Raw genomic sequence first — 19,938 nt, 5'->3', positions numbered from 1 at the left:
ATTTTGCATGTTTTATTTAACATTATGATACAATCTACATTTTAATAGTTTTATTAAACATCAGATTTAATGTAAATATATGCCCATTTTATATAAATATAGGCCTGATAGGCAGAATATACTCGCATCCACTGGAGTGGACAGATGTATTTTCAGTCACAGTAAAGAATATAGGCCTACAAGAAAAATCTGATAACATTTTTTTTTACCTGTGTAGTTGTCTTAGAATAAAATGATTTAACAGTTCACTTTATATACTGCTGATGTATGGTGAAGACTGCATTGGACACATATGTCACTCCTTCAAAATAACATATATTGAAAACAAAAGTTATTCTCAGGATTTTTTACTTGTCGAAGAGTTAAAACAAACATTAAAAATGATTACTTTGCAATGTTATAATTCATGCATGAAAGGGCTTGAAGACTAATTTCTAAAGAGTTTGGTACTTGGAGACATGTTCCACATGACTAACATACATGTAGACGGTCACACAAGGCAGTGGTTGGCAACTTGGAGGGCAGTTGTACATGATGGAGTCACGAGATAAATCATAAGGGTTGCTAGTTAATTATAGATGACAAAGCCCAGGTGTGTAAAATTTTAAAAAAGTTGTTTTTTTTTCTTTTACAAACTTTTCTGTGAACTTTTTCCTGTGAAATACTGTAATACTATTAGAATAATCTACTGTCTGTTAAACCTGCACTTTCTCAAATGAAGTTCTACCTACACTAAAGACAGATGGTTAATGTATTGGATGTCATATGACCTGGAGTAGAACACACACAGTTTTACTTAAACACCTGTCAGATGAGATTCATGTGTAGGCTGAGGTACTGCAGGCAGTTTGTGCTCTGGGATAACGTATGTGAAAACAGATTGTGATTATACAAATGATCACAAATTGCAAGACAATTATAATCTTAAGTAATCACTGAGTTATCTTGATTGTGAGTATAGAATTGGCAGAACATTAACATGAAAAGTTTAAATAATTAGAAGTTACAACCCTGTTGCTTTCTTCCCTCTTCCCCCATATGAAATTTCCTTTCATATGTTTGAGTTATCTTCCCCAGAATAAAGACTTGGAATCACACAGTAATATAGTTTACTGTAGCCTACTTTGTGCTTTTTTTTTTTAACCTTAATTGCCTTTGGTCTAGTGAAGTTCTGTGAGATGAAGGCAAAGTGTTGGCAGTCATATGTGCACCATAGCTCAATTAAATTTCACTTTGTCACTTGGTTTCACTGTCAGCAGAGTGGATGAGTTGATGAGATTAATATCTATCACAACAAGATCAAACTGCCTCTGCATCTGAACGCTCATTAGTGTTCGTCCTCACATGAAAGAAGAGGACGAGAACCATGTAGGGTTGTGTTTTGACCAGAAAATATAAATTGCTTCTCTGAGAAGAAATACATTCAACATTATCCTTGTGTCTGATTGATGTATTCATGGATGACATCACTGTGGTTTTCTGAAGGGATGGTTTGAGTCTGGAGTTTGGGAAAATGTCCTCTAGCTGAATGATAAAGGTCTCCTGTTCGTCTAGTCGTTGGTCTCGTTGACAATGCATTTCAAGCGATTGTTGGGACACCATGTGAAGAAGCTCTCTATCTCTATCTCTGTGTTCTCACAGGATGGTTGGAGTTTGGCTTTACCATCGCCAAACATAAAAATCTGAACTGAGGGCAAAGGTGAGGTGATGACTGGAGGTATCACAACCGCTGCAGCAGTGTGATAGTTGGACACCTGTCAATAAAGTAAACGCACCAAAACGTGCTCACTTTGTTTGAAGCTCAATATCGCCCCTTTTTGATCGCTACCAAAAAAGTCATTAAAAGACATCAAATTAACTACTGAGACCTAAACCTCCTGTAGGGAGAAAATGCTTCTGTTGCTAAGCAACTGTATCAACTAATTGTTCACGCCTAAATGGCATGAAAGAGATGACAGAAACCAATTTCAAGAAATCCCACTTGCTTTTATCTTTTCATCAAATTTCCCTCTCTGTAGCATCAGCACTTCTGTTATAAGACCACACAGAATTACATTATGCTCATATACATAGTGTTGTATTATTTTGGTAGGCCTACAGCTCAGAGTATTATCATGTCACCCTCAAATAGTCTGGTTCATCCCACAATACTTTAAAGGGGTAATTTGTAAAATATGGCAAGGAATTTACATTTAAAACATTTTAAAAAATGAACTGTTATTATCAACAGAATCTGAAGAAACAACACTATTCACCTAATGTCAGAGATGTCTATGTATGTACTGAATTGCAGAGATGTCTACTGAGGTTAGTATTCTAACCAGCTAGCCCTGGCCTGTCCTGTCTCCTAATACCACGATTATCACAAGAGGTGACAGTTCGATAGCCCCTGTAGTAAAAGCTGCCAGTTTGCTATTTTGTCGGATTAGTAAAACTATCTTCCTTACTAAACAGAAAAATACTCCCATACACCGTTTGAATCCAAGCGGCTCTTTTGTTACAGAACTAAGACAAAGTTAATTGCCTTGTTAATTCATCGCAAACCACACTTCATTCAAAGCTGACATTAATGAAATAAAACTCACCAACTCCTAATTTGTCTTTCCACAATCACCTCTGGTTCGATCAAAATAAATCTGCAATTCAGAGTGAGATGTGAAAATATTCTAGCTCTTCATGCAGTTTTCACCCACTGCTGATGCCCAACTCTGTCTCTGTCCTCTGCTTCATGACTCTCCTCTGTACTGTGTCCCCTGTCTTCAAACTGACCACCATCAGTCTCAGAGGCTGTGTTCAGTCCCAGTCTGGTATCTAAATGTGTTCACCTGGAGGCTGCTGAGCCCGCTTGCATTGAGCCCTGTTGTCCCTCTTCGCTCAAGGTTACAACCCAGGCTGACTCCAGTCAGCTAGCAGGGCCACTAAGCTCCACAGATAACTGAGTTGCTAACAGCAGCTGGTCGCTACAGCCAAGATAGCTACAGATATCCTCTTTAGTTTTGGAGCGATGTTCTTTGTAATGAATTCTTACCATTTCTTCCAAATTATACCTTTTGAACACTTTATTCATTCATTGTGATAACATCATTCAGTTGTGAATAAAGATTTGTCAGGTGTTACTCTATGTTTTACTTATTGTCAGAAGTCCTTTAAATTAACAAAAACAACAATGTGATAGTCCATCTTTCAATATTTTCTGACTTCCCCTTCCCCTACTGAAGGTTTAGATCTTGAAAAACATCTCAAAATAAATAGTTTTTTTTTTTTTTTTAATTCCAAAACAGCTGGCCATTGTAGTTTTTAGCAAATGTTAATCTGTGTATTCATACCACAGCTGATCTGGCACACACATTCTTGCCCGGCTCCTGCATACGAGCAAACAGTTCCATCTCTCCCATTAAGTCAAGCCAACATGGAGTCTTTGGGCTCTATCTTATACCTGGTGCAAAGCGCCGCAGCGCAAGTGTCATTGATAGTTTCAGACCGACGCAGTTGTCATTTTCAAGCCCAGTCCCCACGATTGATTTATGATTTATAAAACACACCCATGACTAATTCAGAGTCTAAATACCACCTCTTTGCAACGTGCGCTGCACTTTGCGCCCAGATTATCCGCCGTTTAACTAGCAAAATGGACTTGGACATGCCCTAAAAGCCCTAGTACGCTGCACTTTAGACCATGTGCTATAGGCCGTCTAAATAGGGCCCTTTGTCTTTATTATGTCTCTGTGTTGTGCTGGCACTGTTCCTGACCTCTGATCTTATCTAAAATGTACATGTGGACATGAAAGTTTGCGTGTATAGCATTCAGTTAAAAACACTCAGCAAAACAAAAAATGTATTGATGATTGGTAGGTAACAAGCTAAAAATTTGATGAGACATTATTCACTTTTGTTCCCATCAGATCACACTGTGAGATAGCAGTGTGTTTGTATTTGTTTATGGGTGCAGGGCTAAGTCCCTTGTTGCTGACTGAGGCGGCAGACAGCCTAGTGGTGAGAGAGGAAGGAGAGAGGTAAATTATTCACACATGATAAAACCATTGTGAACAGCCTCGCCATCCCTGGGGCCGATGCTGTAGCTGTAATTATTTTTTAGATCTGAGTGGTGCTGCTGGGCATACACAAGGCTTCTCAGTGGCATTTTACTTTACACCGAGAAGCTGATTGTGTCAAAGGTACAGAATGTGATAAGAGCAAGCTATTAGTGCTAATTACTTTGTTGGGTTTAGAAACAATAGCCAGGTAATTAATGGCGATGTAATCCAGTGATGTGATATGAAAGAACATATTCAATCTGACATTTTTAATTCTAATTAGCCACTGCCTGCAATGATCCATATCTGATTTGTGTGACCTCAGTCTGCCACAATTCATGTAAATTTTCTCCAAAGACAATGGTCGCTATCTTTCACCCAGCGCCAAGCGGAGCACAAGTGTCATTGCTAGTTTCAGACCGAGGCAGTTGTCATTTTCAAGCCCAGTGCCTATGTTGTGTAAACAGCAAATGTGCTTGCGAACACCTCTGCAGCCCTGAGCATGTTGGTCTTAAAATGAGGTGTGGTCAATGGCACTGATGGCACACTGCTATCTTGAGGAAGCATGAAGCCACTGTGCCATAGACCAACAACAAACTGGTCTAAAGTTATAGCGTAGTATTTTTCTTGCTATTCAAAGGGCACATTATTCAGATAGTAAGATGCACAATGTGCGTACACTCTGATTTTATGATTGGAGAAGCTGCTTTTAGGTATTTTAAAGCTTTTGCTTTAATGTTTTTCTATGAATGCAGTAATGTCACGGTAACGAATACAGTGGCACATTTAAGCAGCAAAAATAAAAGCCCTAGTTATTATTGTAGTGTATTGGATGGAGGTACATACGTTTTCCATAGAGAGATGTGATCCATAAGTACGTTTTTTCATTGTGCAATGCATGTGTTCTTTGATTTCCAGTTCATGAGGCGATAGTTAGAGCTATGTGGAGTAATTTACTGTTTGATTCGTTAAGGTTAGTTGTTGATTACAAACAAACAAACCTCAGAACTGTTTTACCTAAATTCCACCAGCATGTCCAGATCCCCACCAGAGGAAGTACTATCCTGGACCATGTGTATACAAATATTCCTGGCAGCTACAAAGTCCTCCCACATCCTCACTTTGGTCTGTCAGAGCATAATTCTCTGCTTCTTCTTCCTACTTACTTTCAGTTGATAAAGAGGGTCAAACATCAGTTAAAACTGTTAAAGAGGTCATATTATGCTTATTTTCCAGTCCATACTTGTATTTGGGGGTCCTAGTAGAATAGGTTTACATAGTTTAATTTTCAAGAAACACATTATGTTTCTCATATGATGCATTGCTGCAGCATCCCTTTTTATACTGTGTCTTGAAAACTCTGTTTTAGCTACATAGTGAGACATCTCACCTCTGTTCAATCTTTGGTGAGAGTCGCACATGTGCATTACTTAACAGTAACACCAATCAGAGGCAGAGTAGGGCGGGTCAGGCCGAGCAAGGTAGTGTGATCTAAAATAATGCTGCTACAGCAGTAGCAACTGTATGTCTGCTGACTGACTGGAGTGTATATCTTTTATTATAAATATATATAAAAATATAAATTTATATAATAGCTGTTACATAGTGACGCACATTACGGAAGTAAAGGCTCGACTCCAAACCAGGCGTTTCAGGCAGTGCAGGAGCAGTGTTTTCTGTGGGAGAGAGTAACTCGCTTTGGCGTGGACTTTGGGCTTTTTCACTTTACAGACCATTAACATGCATAAAAATGCTTCGTAACACAGTTAAGGAAAGGCAAAAAGTGTGGACAGATGAAGCTACAGTAGCCCTAATGGAATGTTTTGTGTGCACATACTGGCACATGGTCAGAGATGCTGCCACTCAGGATAACAACATCATTCTCGAGAAATATACATCTCGTGCGTGTGATCACAAAGACAGTAAGATCATCCCCCAACCAGAAGATATAAATTAATAGAAATTTGGTGCTGCAAGTCGTAATTGTGTTATTTGTCTTTGCAGTGTCGTTAGTTTGATTCTTGGTGTTTTCCTTTCCAATAGAATTTGGAGATGATTGAGTCTAGAGATTTTAACCGGGAGAGGGCGGGTTGAGTTGGAATCATTGTGAAAAGGTCATCTTTTTTAGGGAGTATTGTCATTTTAACAGTCCCCATTCTGCTCATGACGGAGAGTGGACGGTTAAGAAGTGGGGTTAGGTTGAGACCGAACAACTGTGACAGCCTGGGGGAGATATTAAAGCGCAAATATGTGATGTGAATTGTGCATAAAGGGATAGGTGGTGTTTGGGCTGCCACATCGCAGCTATTACTATGCAGTGGAACAATAGAAGATTTATGCCAGTTTATGGCGTAATTAGAGGAAGGAATAGCTATATGTCATCAGCATAATTTTATGATGCATTTGGTGTATGGATTCCTTTGATTCAGGTGTTCTGATGAATGGCTGCAGCTAGTTGTTTCATGAAAATGGTGAAGAGGAAAGGAGAGAGTGGGCATCCCATTGGTGATTACACCAGCTGCAGTGTATAGAATTTTATTCCAGCCATTAAATGATTCCCCAAAGCCAATTTTTTGCATTGTGTATATGAGAAATGACCAGTTTACTCTGCCGAAGGCCTTCTTCTAATGAGACAATGATGGTTCCTCTTTGTTGTAGTGATGAATAATCCATTAAGTTGCAAAGTCTGCGTGTGTTACTGGATAAATGTCTACTTTTGATCAAGACAGTTTGGTCTGGGTGGATTATGGATGAATTGAGATGATGGGGATTTTTTTCTATTCTGTGAGTGAGTGTGTGTAGTTATGATTTTAATGTTCACATATAGAACCCAGCAGGAAAACCATCCATGCTTTGTTGTTTGGCATGAGCTTGAGGGCAGTGTGGAGTTCGATATCTGTTATCGGTGAGTCAATCATTTTAATTTGTTTCTTACTGAGTTGTGGTAAATTAATGTTGTTAAGTAATGAGTGGATGTCAGCTATGTTCTCACACGATAATAGGAGATTGAGGGGGTGGTGATGGTATGACAACCCACGGCCACGTGAGAGACCACTGTTTGAGACAGCATTTCAACATTTCTAGGCATGAAACCACTGGACATTTTGAATGAGACTTTGTGTTATTGGCAACAAAATCAGATAGATAGATCAGATTTGACAAGACTTGAGGACAATTTCCAGCTGAGTTTGTGGTGACTGAACACGTGAAGCCAAAACATGATCTTTTCATAATCCTAGTGGCTTTTGTGCAAAAAACCAAAAGAGACCATAATCACACCATTGTCACAACATAAAATTCAAAATTTAACCTTAAGAAACATAACATTTTAACGTAAAGAAATGTCAAGTTACAACATATCTTTTATATTAATTCTGGTGATTGGGTTGGGTAAAAGTGTAGAAGAATTGAATAATGAAATGATGTGATCACATATATTCTGAGTCAGTTTTATCATTTTTGTCCATAGCTGACGAGTGCAAAGCGTGTGGGGTTTGAGCTTCTGTGTGAATGGGCAGATGACATCCAGTGAAAGGCTTGCCAGCAGTAGGGATAAGGTGATGCTGGTGCAGATCAAAGGCAGGTGGTCAAATGCAGAGAAGAGGGTAAATGTGCTGATGTGCTGTGGATGCTGTGCTGGACCTTATTATAGCCAGTTCAGCAACACTCACCATTCAGCAGAACTCCTCTCTCAGCAATGCTGTGGATCTAAACACCGTTAGGATTTGGACGCCTTGTGTGTGTGTGTGTGTGTGTGTGTGTGCGTGCGTGTGCGTGCGTGCGCGTGCGTGTGTGTGTATATGTGTGTGTATTAAGGATATCGAGTCACCTTTGTGTGAAGCAACCTGCACAGTGCAAGATTTTAGCCCTAGTAGCAGCAACGTGGACAGATAGTGTTCAGAGCCTGTAGCATGCTAGCCATAAGCCATACTGCCATGAAACTTTCATATATTTACATTTCCAAGAGATTGAATCTAAACACTTCTGCTAATCTTTCATTTAATGCTGGCATCAGGCTGAAATGCCCAGCTGCCAAAACTCAGCTGATGAAAATACAGATAAACTAATCCTGTGGCTTTACTAATGCCGGCTTTCAGTGCAAAATTGTTGCAACCCTCCTCCACTCTATTCACCTCCACTTCAGCATATCCAACGCCCATTTCAAGCTCATCAGAGTCCACCTCATCACATCCAGATGCTCAGCCATCACCTTTATCCCATCACCACCATCAGCGTCTAGGCTTCATCAGGGGGTTTCCTATACTACTCATGGCTTCACCATCCCTATTAAAATATAATGGATGTCACGATGGGGCCTTATCACCAAAGACTCATATTTCTCATCCAATGTGCACATTGCAATAAATATTTATTAATTGACTGAAAATGGTCCCGTTAATTGTCATACAGTTGAGTGGATTCTTTGAATGCAGGTTGGGGATTGATTTGTGGATCCTGGAGGTTATCTTGATTAATGGTATTGTCTAAAGAAAACTGTCTAAAAAAAGTTAGTGTTGTAGTAGTTAAAAAATCATGTCCTTTTCAAAGATGAGGACGGAGGTTGAATACAAATAACATGGCAAAAAACAGTCACTGTCCAGCTTACTTGCGATGAAAATCCATGGTGGGGGCAGTCTGACTGAAAATCCAAGGCACTCTGATAAGTTTAAAAATACTTTATTTGGTAAATGGATACATGTTTCGACTACAAAGTCTTGATCATGGCATCAATGCCCTCAATGATTTTCATTGGAAGTAAGCTGAAGAGTCACTGTTTTGCCATTTTTTGTAAATTGTCATTACATTTTACTGTGAACACCAAAAATGTTAAGCCCAATGACACACAGTTAATTGCACTGATTTCAGAGAACTTAGTGGGTCCCAAACTTTCCAGTCATGTAACTCTACAAATATTAGATACAATATCAGAAGATAGGAATACTGGGTTTGAATGAAAAACTGTGATTTCACAAAATAAGCATAACTCAAATTCTAGTTATGATGTTTTTCCCATGCTTACAACTGTATCTCAAATCTTATCAAGTAACCTAATTATGGATTTTCAACCATAAGTTGGGGCGATCTTAAACCTCCCATCTCAGATATGAATGTCCTCCTTACTCTTCTCTGGTCATCCACTGACTCCTGGTCATTGACCTTTCACCTCTTCCCAGTGAATGCTTTGAGTGGTTTTACTCTGGTGTGAACAGACAGGGTCTGAGGGACCTTGTGCTTATTCTTTTCTTGCTAACTAACCTTTATGGTTCAGAATTGTCAGATCTGAGCTGAATACAAGAATTAATGTTACAGATTACAGAAAATTCAAGAGTTATTTTCTTAAAACCAGAACCTAAAATCATGCTAACACCTTTATTTATGGATGGTTTTCTTTTTTTCAGTTTTTGTTTTCTTTTCGCACATGTTGGATCTGATGGTGCACCTTAGTTTTGCCCAGCTTAAAACAGGAAGACACTAAGAATTGTTGTCAGTGCATTTCACAAGTTTGTATTAGTGGTCATATGAATCAGGAGGAACTTCTCCACTCCAACATTTAAAGAAACACAAACAGGGTCAAATGTGCAAGAAGTTAAAATATTGATCTCTAGAACAATTTTCATCTAAAAGATATCTAAATTGAAAAGTGTGTTTAACAAAGCACAGGGTTTATATGTACATATATTTGTATAAGAAATGTATTTAACAAATATGCAGAAAAAAATAAAAACTTTTACACAAATTGAATACACAAAATTCAATAATGCAGTATTATTGACACAGTAACGTCTTATAATGGAGCATATCGGATGGGATTATTAAATATGTTTAAGTCCATTGTTCCTGCTACATTTTATATAAAAAGATTACAATTCAACAAAAATCATTTAAATAAACACAAAGACACTGTTACAAAACACATAAAAACATATCTATTTTACACACACAGAGACGCATATTCTCACACATTTGTATCCATTCAGATTTATCTTCCACAGTGTGACACAGTCCATGTGGGGAGGCAAAGTGGAAAAAATTCTAAAAAGCTGTACAAAAGCTACAGAGTGAGCAGCAGAGCACCATGTAGCCCACGGTGTGAGGGTGGTGAAGCTGTGGTGTGGAAAAAGCAAATATTCTGATGTTAATGTGACAACCTGCAATCGTCCCATAGAACTAGACTACTTCCCGCAGAATCAGTTTTTGCCCTGAGGAGCAATCAGATAACAGTGGGGAGGGTACAGTTGACAATTAGTGTTGAGATGACAACATCCCAGTGTTGTATTTTCAAGTGCTGACTTTGCTGCTGCCCAACTCCCTACTGCCTAGTGAACAGAGAAGTTTATTAATGACAGAAATGTCAAGAGAGCATAAAACTCATCTTAGTGCAAGAAAATATATATGTATATATATATATATATATATATATATATATATATATATATATATATATATATGTAAAGTAGAGAAACAAAGATCCATACATGTTTGCGTGGTAAGAGACATTTTCTTATATTACTTCCTTAAGACATCAGTATTACATTTCACAATTATGATTGTTACAAATTTATTAAAAAAAAGGATGACTGACATTAATTGTGGGCTGTTTCATGGACCATGTTGATGAAAATGACATTTCTTGAAGTGACCACCTGTCAGTTTATGATGTTCTCTTAATATAGTAGTCAGAATAAATGTTGGCAATGTAAGTTTTTGCTAACCACGAGAACGTTGAAACTTGACATTTCTTTGTGTTGAAATTTTACATTTCTTTGGGTTCAATTTTCAATTTTATGTCATGACAACACTCTGCTTATGGTCTGATTAGGTTTAGACATTAAAAAACACTTGATTATGGTTAGGAAAAGACCATGTTTTAGCTTAAAATACCTGTTTTGGGATTAGAAGGGATTTTTCCATGCATCTAAACAGCTTCTCACAGATGAAAAAAATACCAACAGATGTTTAATTCCTGAATGGGCTGCATGTTTGAATTGAGCCCTTACAGTTCATTTGGCAGGATTGAGGTCTTTAATGACTGGTTCTCTGTTCAGGTAGGTGGCCCAGTAGACCAGGTTAAAGCTCCCGAACAGCACAGGGAACATGATGCGGGATATGCGGTCGATCTTACTGACGCTGTTAAAGGTTTTCTTGTTCTGCTCGGGCTTTGTCTCTGCTGTCATCTTGTTGGTATCACTCAGAGCACACTTGGATATGGTGGGCAGCGTGGAGTCTTTTGTGATGTTGGGAGCATAGTTAGCCACAGCAACAGCATAGGCGTTGTTCTTCTTCATGATGGCCACTTCCTTTTTCTGCAAGGAGAATGGTTCAAGGTTAGAGACCTTTAGAAGTAATTATTACTACTTTAATATTGTGGTGCACAAAATTTCACACAAAATTTCATTTCCGTGCTTTGTAAGCACGGAAATGCTTATATTTTCTTCTATAATTGTACTTTTTTACATGGACAATGCCCATTTGTCAATAGTAGTGTATATTATAACCAAGAGGCTAATTTATAATCTATTTCAATAAACCAGACAACATTCACTTCTACATAGCTGTTTTTTGAGTGAGTCTTAAGCTACTGTCAACAAAACTCTGAACTTCCTGCAGCATTTTACATAAAATGCCTACCAGAAAAGGATTAGACTATGCACTGAGCTTCTAAAAGACTTTTAATGTGACACATAGAGTCAGCCAGTTCTCACTCCAAACATGTCACATAGCAGCCTGATCAGTGGCCCTATGCCTCGAAGTTTTACACCCCTTTAGCATTGCTTCTTGAAGCTCCCCTCTCGTGGAGTAGTATAAAGAATGAAAAATGTCTGAGTGGGGGTATGGTTGGAATGGTTAGATGGGTCATACATAGGTCTTACCCCAGTGTGTGTGTGTGTGTGTGTGTGTGTGTGTGTGTGTGTGTGTATGTGTGTGTGTGTCACCAAGTGTCAAGTCTGATTTGTTTTTAAGTTAGAGAACTTATGTAACAGTTATTTTAAGTCAAAACTTTATCTTTTCCTAAACCTAACCTCTACGTTTTCCCAACTTTAATAACAGTCCAAAACTCATTTTATGTTATCTGTTTGTCGGCAAGCCTTATCTTGCAAGTCTAACCAGATGTAGAATATTACATGTTATTGCTAACTTGACCGTGGAGACCATCACGTCCAAAACTGACACTAACGGGGTAGGTAGAGTGTCATAGTTTGAAGCTGCCTTTGAAGCTGAAGGCCGCTGACAATGCTGCTGTATTTGACGAGTTGGAAGTTAAAGCATGTTGCATACAGTATATGCAGGAAGAGTCGGTGTTTCACTGCATCAAGCCTAACAAACATGCTGGATTAAAGGTTTCAAAAAGGCAAATTTTCTACCCTACTGGGCAGCCATTAGGCAAATGACCAACATGACAAGTATACAATATATTGTACATAGAGAGTGAGTGGGGAAATTGTTTCTGTCAAAAAGAGAAACTGGGAGTAGCAAAAAGATGAGTATAACCTGGTGTACTAATGGAATTTGTGTTGTTGAAACATACTGTACATGCTACTATGTGAGAATTAATGGTGAAACTCAGGATCTCAAAGAATCCTGAAAGAAAAACCCTTAATATATAATATAGAATTGTTGTAGATTCTACTTTATGTGGAATTGCTGGAAAAAACGTTGATGTTTTGTAGATGTTACTCCTAACATTTTATTTTTATTTTGTATGATTTTAACTCTTTCACACACACTGCATAAAGACAAGTATTGGCCCATTTACATTTAACCACTGCATCTTGGCTGAATTGAAAAAAATCGTGACTGCTACCAAAAAACATTAGAAATGAAATGACATCTGATTGCTAAGACGCTTCCACCATGCCACATACATCATCCTCTCTCCTCCCAAGTCATTGATAGTAACCACATCGGTCTCTTGTGCTTAATGCTAATGGAAGCTCAAGTGACACTGAAATCTGCTATCTTTCTGCCTGTTTCCTGCATTGCTTTCTGTATGAATCATACTAACCTTATAGCATGTCAGAAATTAATTATCACTGTTGTGTCTTTGTTCCCAAATGAATCAGAGTCGTGATTCTCTGTTGTGAAGCAGGAAATGCACGATGGCAAGTAATAACATAAATGATGGCTACAAACAGGCAATTACCACTGCAATTGTCAAATCATCTATTTGGTGACACCTGTGTTTTACAAGTCAAATGATCTGTGTGAGAAAGCTCTATTCTTGAGTTCCACTCCACATTTTCCCCTTATCATGTGCACTGGTTAAAATTGAGGTATATCCTCTCAGTCAGACACGAGTGAGACTGAAAATCAAGGCTACAACATTTAGTGTGTAGGTTGGTGGTATTCTTCTTCCATGTTAAAGTCATAGCTCATTCATTCATTCATTCACTCAACCTTTATGTATTTATTCAGGACAAGCCTTCATTTTTAAATGATGTCAAGAGCACAAATAATAAAAAAAACAGAATAGGTGCAAAAATGTGATAACAAACTGAAACAACCAACATAATCAGAGAGCGAGTAAATAGAATGGGTACTTTAACATGATAACAGATAAGAAGCAATCTGACAGAATACAAATAAAACGGAAAAAAGTGCTGAAAATTATAAGAAACTGCAAGCAAACAAACATAACAAAAAATAAATAAAACAGAGGTGCATAAAAGATAAATGGCAGGCAACCATACAGGACAGCATGCAGTTAAAAACAGTTCCATTCAAATGCTGAGTAGTTTGAAATCAAAGTCTTAAACTGACCTATAGGTATAACTGCATCAAGTTTAAATGTATGTTGTAAAATGTTCCAAGTGTATGGAGCACTGAAACTGAAAGCAGTTTTCTCAAATTTAGTGTTTACCCGGGGAACTTGGAGCATTATACAATCAGTAGAGTGTGTTGAATAGTGACCCTGTGACCAGTTTAATAAAGAGCTGATATATGGTGGCATGTTGCCCTTCAAGGCTTTAAAAAGAAACAGAAACCAATGGCTATCACGTCTTACTGTTAAAGGTGCCCATCCAACTTTTTCATATAGAAGACAATGATGAGCGGAATAACAGACACCAGTAATGAATCTGAGGGCAGAGTGATAAACCAAGTCTAGTGGAGTTAGAGTGGAGACAGAGGCATGTCTATAGATAACATCATCATAATCCAGGACAGATAAAAAGACAGCTGCAATGATCCGTTTCTTACAGGACATGGGGAAAGTAGTTCTGTTTCTGTATAAATAACCAATTTTTTTTCACAAGTGTGTGAATATGAAATGTAAATGTGAGTTTCTGATCCAACCAGATACCCAAATATTTGTATTCAGAAACCCTTTCAATATTGTGTCCTGTTAGAGTGGTAACATGCAGACCAATGTCTGTGATAGCTCTGGCTCTTGAGAATATCATGAATTTGGTTTTGTTTGCATTGAGGACTAATTTCAGGTTAAAAAGAGAATCTTGCAGTTTGTCAAAAGCTTGCTGGAGAATTGTAATGGCTTTATGTGCAGTTTTAGCACAGCAGTACAGGACTGTATCATCAGCATAAAGATGGGCGATATAACAATTTGTTAGAGGATGTAATATTGTTAATATAGATTGTGAATAAGACAGGATCCAGTATTGAACCTTACAGAACCCCTTTAGACAATGATAAAAATACGGGACGATAATGTCCTACAATCATTCATTGTTCACATTCACATTGTTGTCTATGAGACAGGTAGTCCTTGAACCAATTACTGGAATTACAATCAAATCTAACATAACTTAACCTTTGTATGAGCAAAGCATGGTCAACAGTATCAAAAGCTTTTGTTACTTCCACAAAGAGGGCAGCACAGTATTTCCCTTTATCAACCGCAGATATAATATAATTAGTAACTGAAGTGATAGCAGTAACAGTACTATGCTTAGCTCTGAAACCAGACTGGTGAGGACTCAAAACAGGATATATTGAGAGGAGTGATTTGAGCTGATTATTGTCTAATGGTTCCAGGACTTTAGCAAGACAAGGCAGTTTAGAAATTGGTCGATAGTTATTAATTAATATAATATATAATATATTAATATCAGCTTTATCACCACCTTTATGCAGTGGGACAACATGTGCAGTTTTCCAGATCTTAGGGATAACCCCAGAAGAAATGGATAAAATAAATGGAGCACATAGCTTTAAAAAATATTGGTCTAGTTGATCCTCCCCAGTTGCTTTCCTTATAAAAGGAAAGCAACATCTCACACATCGAGACCTCATGATAGTACACATATTTTCAGATTGGGTGTGTCTTACTCTCCCTTAGGATATCAATATCTATGAGGTCCATCACATTAAGCATCTGTAAATTCACTTAGAAATCATGGAAAAAATGACAATGTTCCCTCTAATTGTGTAAAAACTCTACCTTGTCATTGACAATACTCTTTCCGTCCCAGGCCCAGCCTCGCTTGGTGAAGTAGTTGACAGTAGCAAATTCAATGAGTGCAGAGAAGACAAAGGCATAGCAGACAGCGATGAACCAGTCCATAGCAGTAGCGTAGGCCACCTTGGGCAGTGAATTACGGGCACTAATACTCAGGGTTGTCATTGTCAGAACTGTAGTTACACCTGGAAAGAGAGGACAAAAGCATACAGAAAAAAAATATTCAGTATTTTTAGTAAAATGCAAACAATCATTCCACCATCTGGTCCAGGAGTACAGCATTGGGAGCAGACAATTTCTCGAATACCTACAACTCAAATCATTGATTCAGGCCACATGTAACAGTGCAAAACTCTCTTGGTGCCACTACCTCAACCCAACAGGAAGTCAACCAATTTGAATTATTATTATGAACAATTATAATTATTATTATTATTTGCTCATTTTCTTTCCTTTGGGACTACATTCCCTCAACCATACAACGGCTCTATTTCTATGCACAGGCACAAATGTGCCTGCCCCGTACCATATTACGCTGCTGTAAAGCATAATAAATGTTCAAAATTTAGCGTACACTTAAACAGATATATTTTTTTAGGTGGGTCTTCTTTTAGGTGGCTAAAACATGTCTTGCTGTCGGTGCCGTTTGGCAGTTCAATGCTCTGCTTCTCTGTTGGTGCTACACGCCGCTTCTCCACACAGGGGAGAGCTGCTGGTCATACAGTCATTATGCCACCAAATGGCAACCAGAATTAAGCCTCATCTGTCGTTGTTTTATTTACATAAAATGTTCATGGTCTATCCTTGATGTTCTTGAAGTAAAGTTTACAAAAGTACAGAGAGTTAAATGTGTACACTAAATAGTGTACACTAAATGGAAACACTTTTTAACTGGAGTTTGTACACATGATTGTAAGTCAGTGTCTAGTGCTATAAACAGAATATGTCAATCAAAACATGTAACACTAATGAATGTAGGGGATCTGCGAACAGCCTAAATGGTATTACTCAGTGTTTTTTCAATCCCTGTCCTGGGGGGCCCTGCCATGCATGTTTGATATTTCCCTGCTCCAACACACCTGATTCAAATGAATGGGTCATTACCAGGCTTCAGCAGACCTTGATGACAATCTGATCATTTGAATCAGCTGTGGTGGAATGTAAATATGTAAGCTTATTAATGGTGATTTTACTCATGATGCACTCATACCTGCAAAGGCACATTATATGAATCATGAAATGTCTCTGTAACTAAGAATAAACTCCTAACTCCTTTACTAAGTCACAAAATGCCCTTCAACACAACCTTTCATTTCTGCCCTGTTTGTCACAACGGATAATGACTGGGCTTATTATTGTGTTTTATATTTCAGTGGATAAATGGAGAGAGAGCATTACGTTGTCCCCAGACAGGTTCCTGACATTTTACCAAAGGGGAAATCAGAGTGTGGGTGTGGGTCCACCGTCCTTTGGCAGATAAGCAGGGTGAGGCCTCATTGGGACCCTCATCTGGTGGCCTGCCTGCAGTGTCCTGATAAAATGTTCACGTGTCAGCATGAACACAGTTTACAGTGAGGACTGCAAACCTGGGCAGGTTCAGGTGAGGATAGGATGAGGTACTGTTCATGGAGGGCTGTTTGGCTTTATGTGCTTTTCGGTTTCATCACAATAATGGATATAAATACAACACTTACAGGTATTCCAAATAAAAGGCACAAACACATAAATTAAGGTTTTCTTTTCTACCAAACACTGTATATTACAACATGATGAATTTCCTTTCTTTTTTATCACACAGCTAAATAAGTGTGCATTATTTACCAGTTTAACAGTTGATGTCCTTTAGCTGGCCAGTTGAGTTTTCTTCTTTTTTTTACTTTTGATTGAACTTTGTTGGTTTAAAATTCCATTTGAATTCAGCTTTGAAGCAGATAAAATGTCTTAGAGCTTTGAGCTGAATGAAAACCTTTTTGTCATAAATTGTCTTCTGGTGATTTGGGACACACAATCCACAGCCGAACAGGTCTACTGTTCATCAGTAAAATTTTAGACATCTTGCTTGGTCAACAGCTTGGCACCCTGTTAACCTAAAATCACACAAACCCCTTTCTTTCACCTTTTATTTATTTTTACACTTTCATTCTACATCCAATAGTTTATTATTCTTCAAGTGGATGACATGTGATCATGTCAGAGTGATTGATTCTAACTAGTTCTGTAATCCACAACAGTTAGCAGCCTATACTTACGGCCATTACTCTGGTAACTCTGAGTGTTCCCTAATAAACTGGAGTGTGTATTGCATGTCATCTCATATAACAGCCTTTTCATTTGGTTTTGGCTTGTTCAAAAGACATAACTTCAGTACTAAGATAACACAATACTAATGTGGACATTACTGACGGCCAAGGTGGTTTCAAAATTACATCTGTCTTCCAGTTTTTCCCCATGCCATAAAGTAGCAAATATATTGTATACTGCAGCTGTTAGAGAAAAGGCTTATTTTAATGTATATTATGGAAAATGAATGTCTACATGAAACAGATGTTAAGGACTGTATTAGATTGCATCGTATCACACTGAATTGCACCAAATTGTCCTGTATTAAAGATGTATCGTCCCTGATTTGTATCGAAGCCCGTATATCTAGATGTATATCAGATTGTCTTACAAGGGAGAGATGCACACCCCTACTTACACCTACTTAAACTAGTTAAACTAGAAGTTTTAAATGAAATTATTATAAATCGTCTTACTTAATGTTGAAGTGGGGATCATTTGACTAATGAAAGTGTATATGGCTGGAGAAATTCAACACAGCCATGTGTTGGATAAATCTGTTTTCTTTCTCTGTGGAAAGTGTGAATAGAGTTTGAAATGTTAAAATGAAAACCTCACCAAAGACAGTTCTGGCTGGCACTGACTCTCGATTGAGCCAGAAGGAGACCTGTGAGAGGATGACCGTCATGATACAGGGCAGATACGTCTGGATCACAAAGTAGCCGATCTTCCTCTTCAGATGGAAGTGAGCTGTCATGACTGTGTATTCACCTGAGGACAAGAAGTACAATGAGAAGGAAGTACAGAGGAGTCCAGCTGAGTGAGGATGGTCACATACAGTGGGGACATGTCGTTTCAGATGTGGAATTTAAAAGGTACATAAGATATCAGAAGAAATACTTGTTATAGTTCAGTGTGGAGAATAGTCCTTCATGATTTATTGACCATTCTAACTGTTCCCTAATGGGAAAGCTAAGTACACAGCTGGCAAAAAGTGTGTGTTCCTGTCAAAAGTTGCTTTGATCACTAGGCTCAGCTGCCTTTGGTGGAAGTCTTCAGCAGTCTGGTTTGTGTAAAGTTCACTAGGCTATTTTCCGGCCCTGTGATGCCCTGCGATGCTGTAAACTTTGGGAGCTGCTGCAGCTGCCATCTTTCATTTCCATCCTTCACTTCCTCCAGGCTGAGAATAAAACAACTTCAAAGAGATATGAAGAGGGTGGACTTAATGCTACAAAAAACTGGTAAAAAGAGAGCACAGTGGGACTGTGAGAACAATCTGTTTGCTCACTGGACAACAAACAATGTCATTCTCCAAGTGATGAAGATGTTGAAGGACCCTACCTTCATGTTTGGGCAAATTAACTACAAGATTCTATTACTAATGGCCATTTTTAGAACGTACCGTACCAGTATCAACAATACCAGGGCCAGATGCATAAAACTGAGCGGAGATGCACAGCTAAAGCTGTGTGTACACACAAAGAGTGGAGTAGAAAGTACAGTATTTTTCTCTGAAATATAATGGAGTTGAAGTATAAAGTACCATAAAACAAACATATTCAAGTACAAGTAGTCAAAATTGTAGTTAAGTACAGTACTTGAGTAAATGTACTTACTTACTTTCCACCACCTCTATTAATAATGTATGTCTAGTGTGTAAGTGTGCACAGTAAGTTGTATACTGAAGGAGAAAAAGTTCAAAAATGGAACTGACCAAAAAATGTGGTCATAAACCATTTTCAGATCATCTATAAGTGAAAGTTTCATACTGAGAATTGCTGCAGCTCAGTACAGAAATGCCAGAGATTGTCTGGCATGAGGAGCAATCAAATGTACTCCTACACAGATCATAATGCTAGAATGATTGAATATTAAAACCAGGTTATGCTTCATACCACAATCTAAACAATAAACAGTTAAAATAGGTCATAACAGGGCTAGTCCCTGTGCTCTAAAAGGTGATAGGTGAGTGAAGTTGAATAAAGTAACAAATAATCTAATATTACAATGTAAATTGATTAACTGTCATACAGTATTAGAATGAAAACCAGGGGCACCTATGGCTGTCTACACTGGGGTGCCGGAAATAACTCTAACTTGTATTTTAACTGTATATTATTTGTGGCTGTATAATCACTAACCTTTATATATCGTTGGCAAATAGCATGATTTCATTCTTACGACTTTGGGTCAGCAAGCATGGTAATATGA

General features: G+C 38.1%; 1 protein-coding gene across 1 annotated transcript in view; it reads right to left on the bottom strand.

Moving 5' to 3' along the window:
• Positions 1 to 11,035: 11,035 nt before the first annotated feature.
• The window catches only part of gabra2a (gamma-aminobutyric acid type A receptor subunit alpha2a), a 44,986-nt gene continuing 36,083 nt past the window's right edge, over positions 11,036 to 19,938 (bottom strand). The window contains exons 7-9 of the mRNA XM_073483677.1: positions 18,346 to 18,498; positions 15,430 to 15,632; positions 11,036 to 11,338 (exon numbers count right to left, since the gene is read on the bottom strand). Of these exons, the coding sequence (XP_073339778.1) occupies positions 11,036 to 11,338; positions 15,430 to 15,632; positions 18,346 to 18,498 (659 nt within the window). The remainder of the gene's footprint in view (positions 11,339 to 15,429; positions 15,633 to 18,345; positions 18,499 to 19,938) is intronic.

This window comes from Pagrus major, chromosome 16 (genome assembly GCF_040436345.1).
Source record: "Pagrus major chromosome 16, Pma_NU_1.0".
In the NCBI taxonomy this organism is placed as follows: domain Eukaryota; kingdom Metazoa; phylum Chordata; class Actinopteri; order Spariformes; family Sparidae; genus Pagrus; species Pagrus major.
This window is presented reverse-complemented; position numbering and strand designations above follow the sequence as displayed.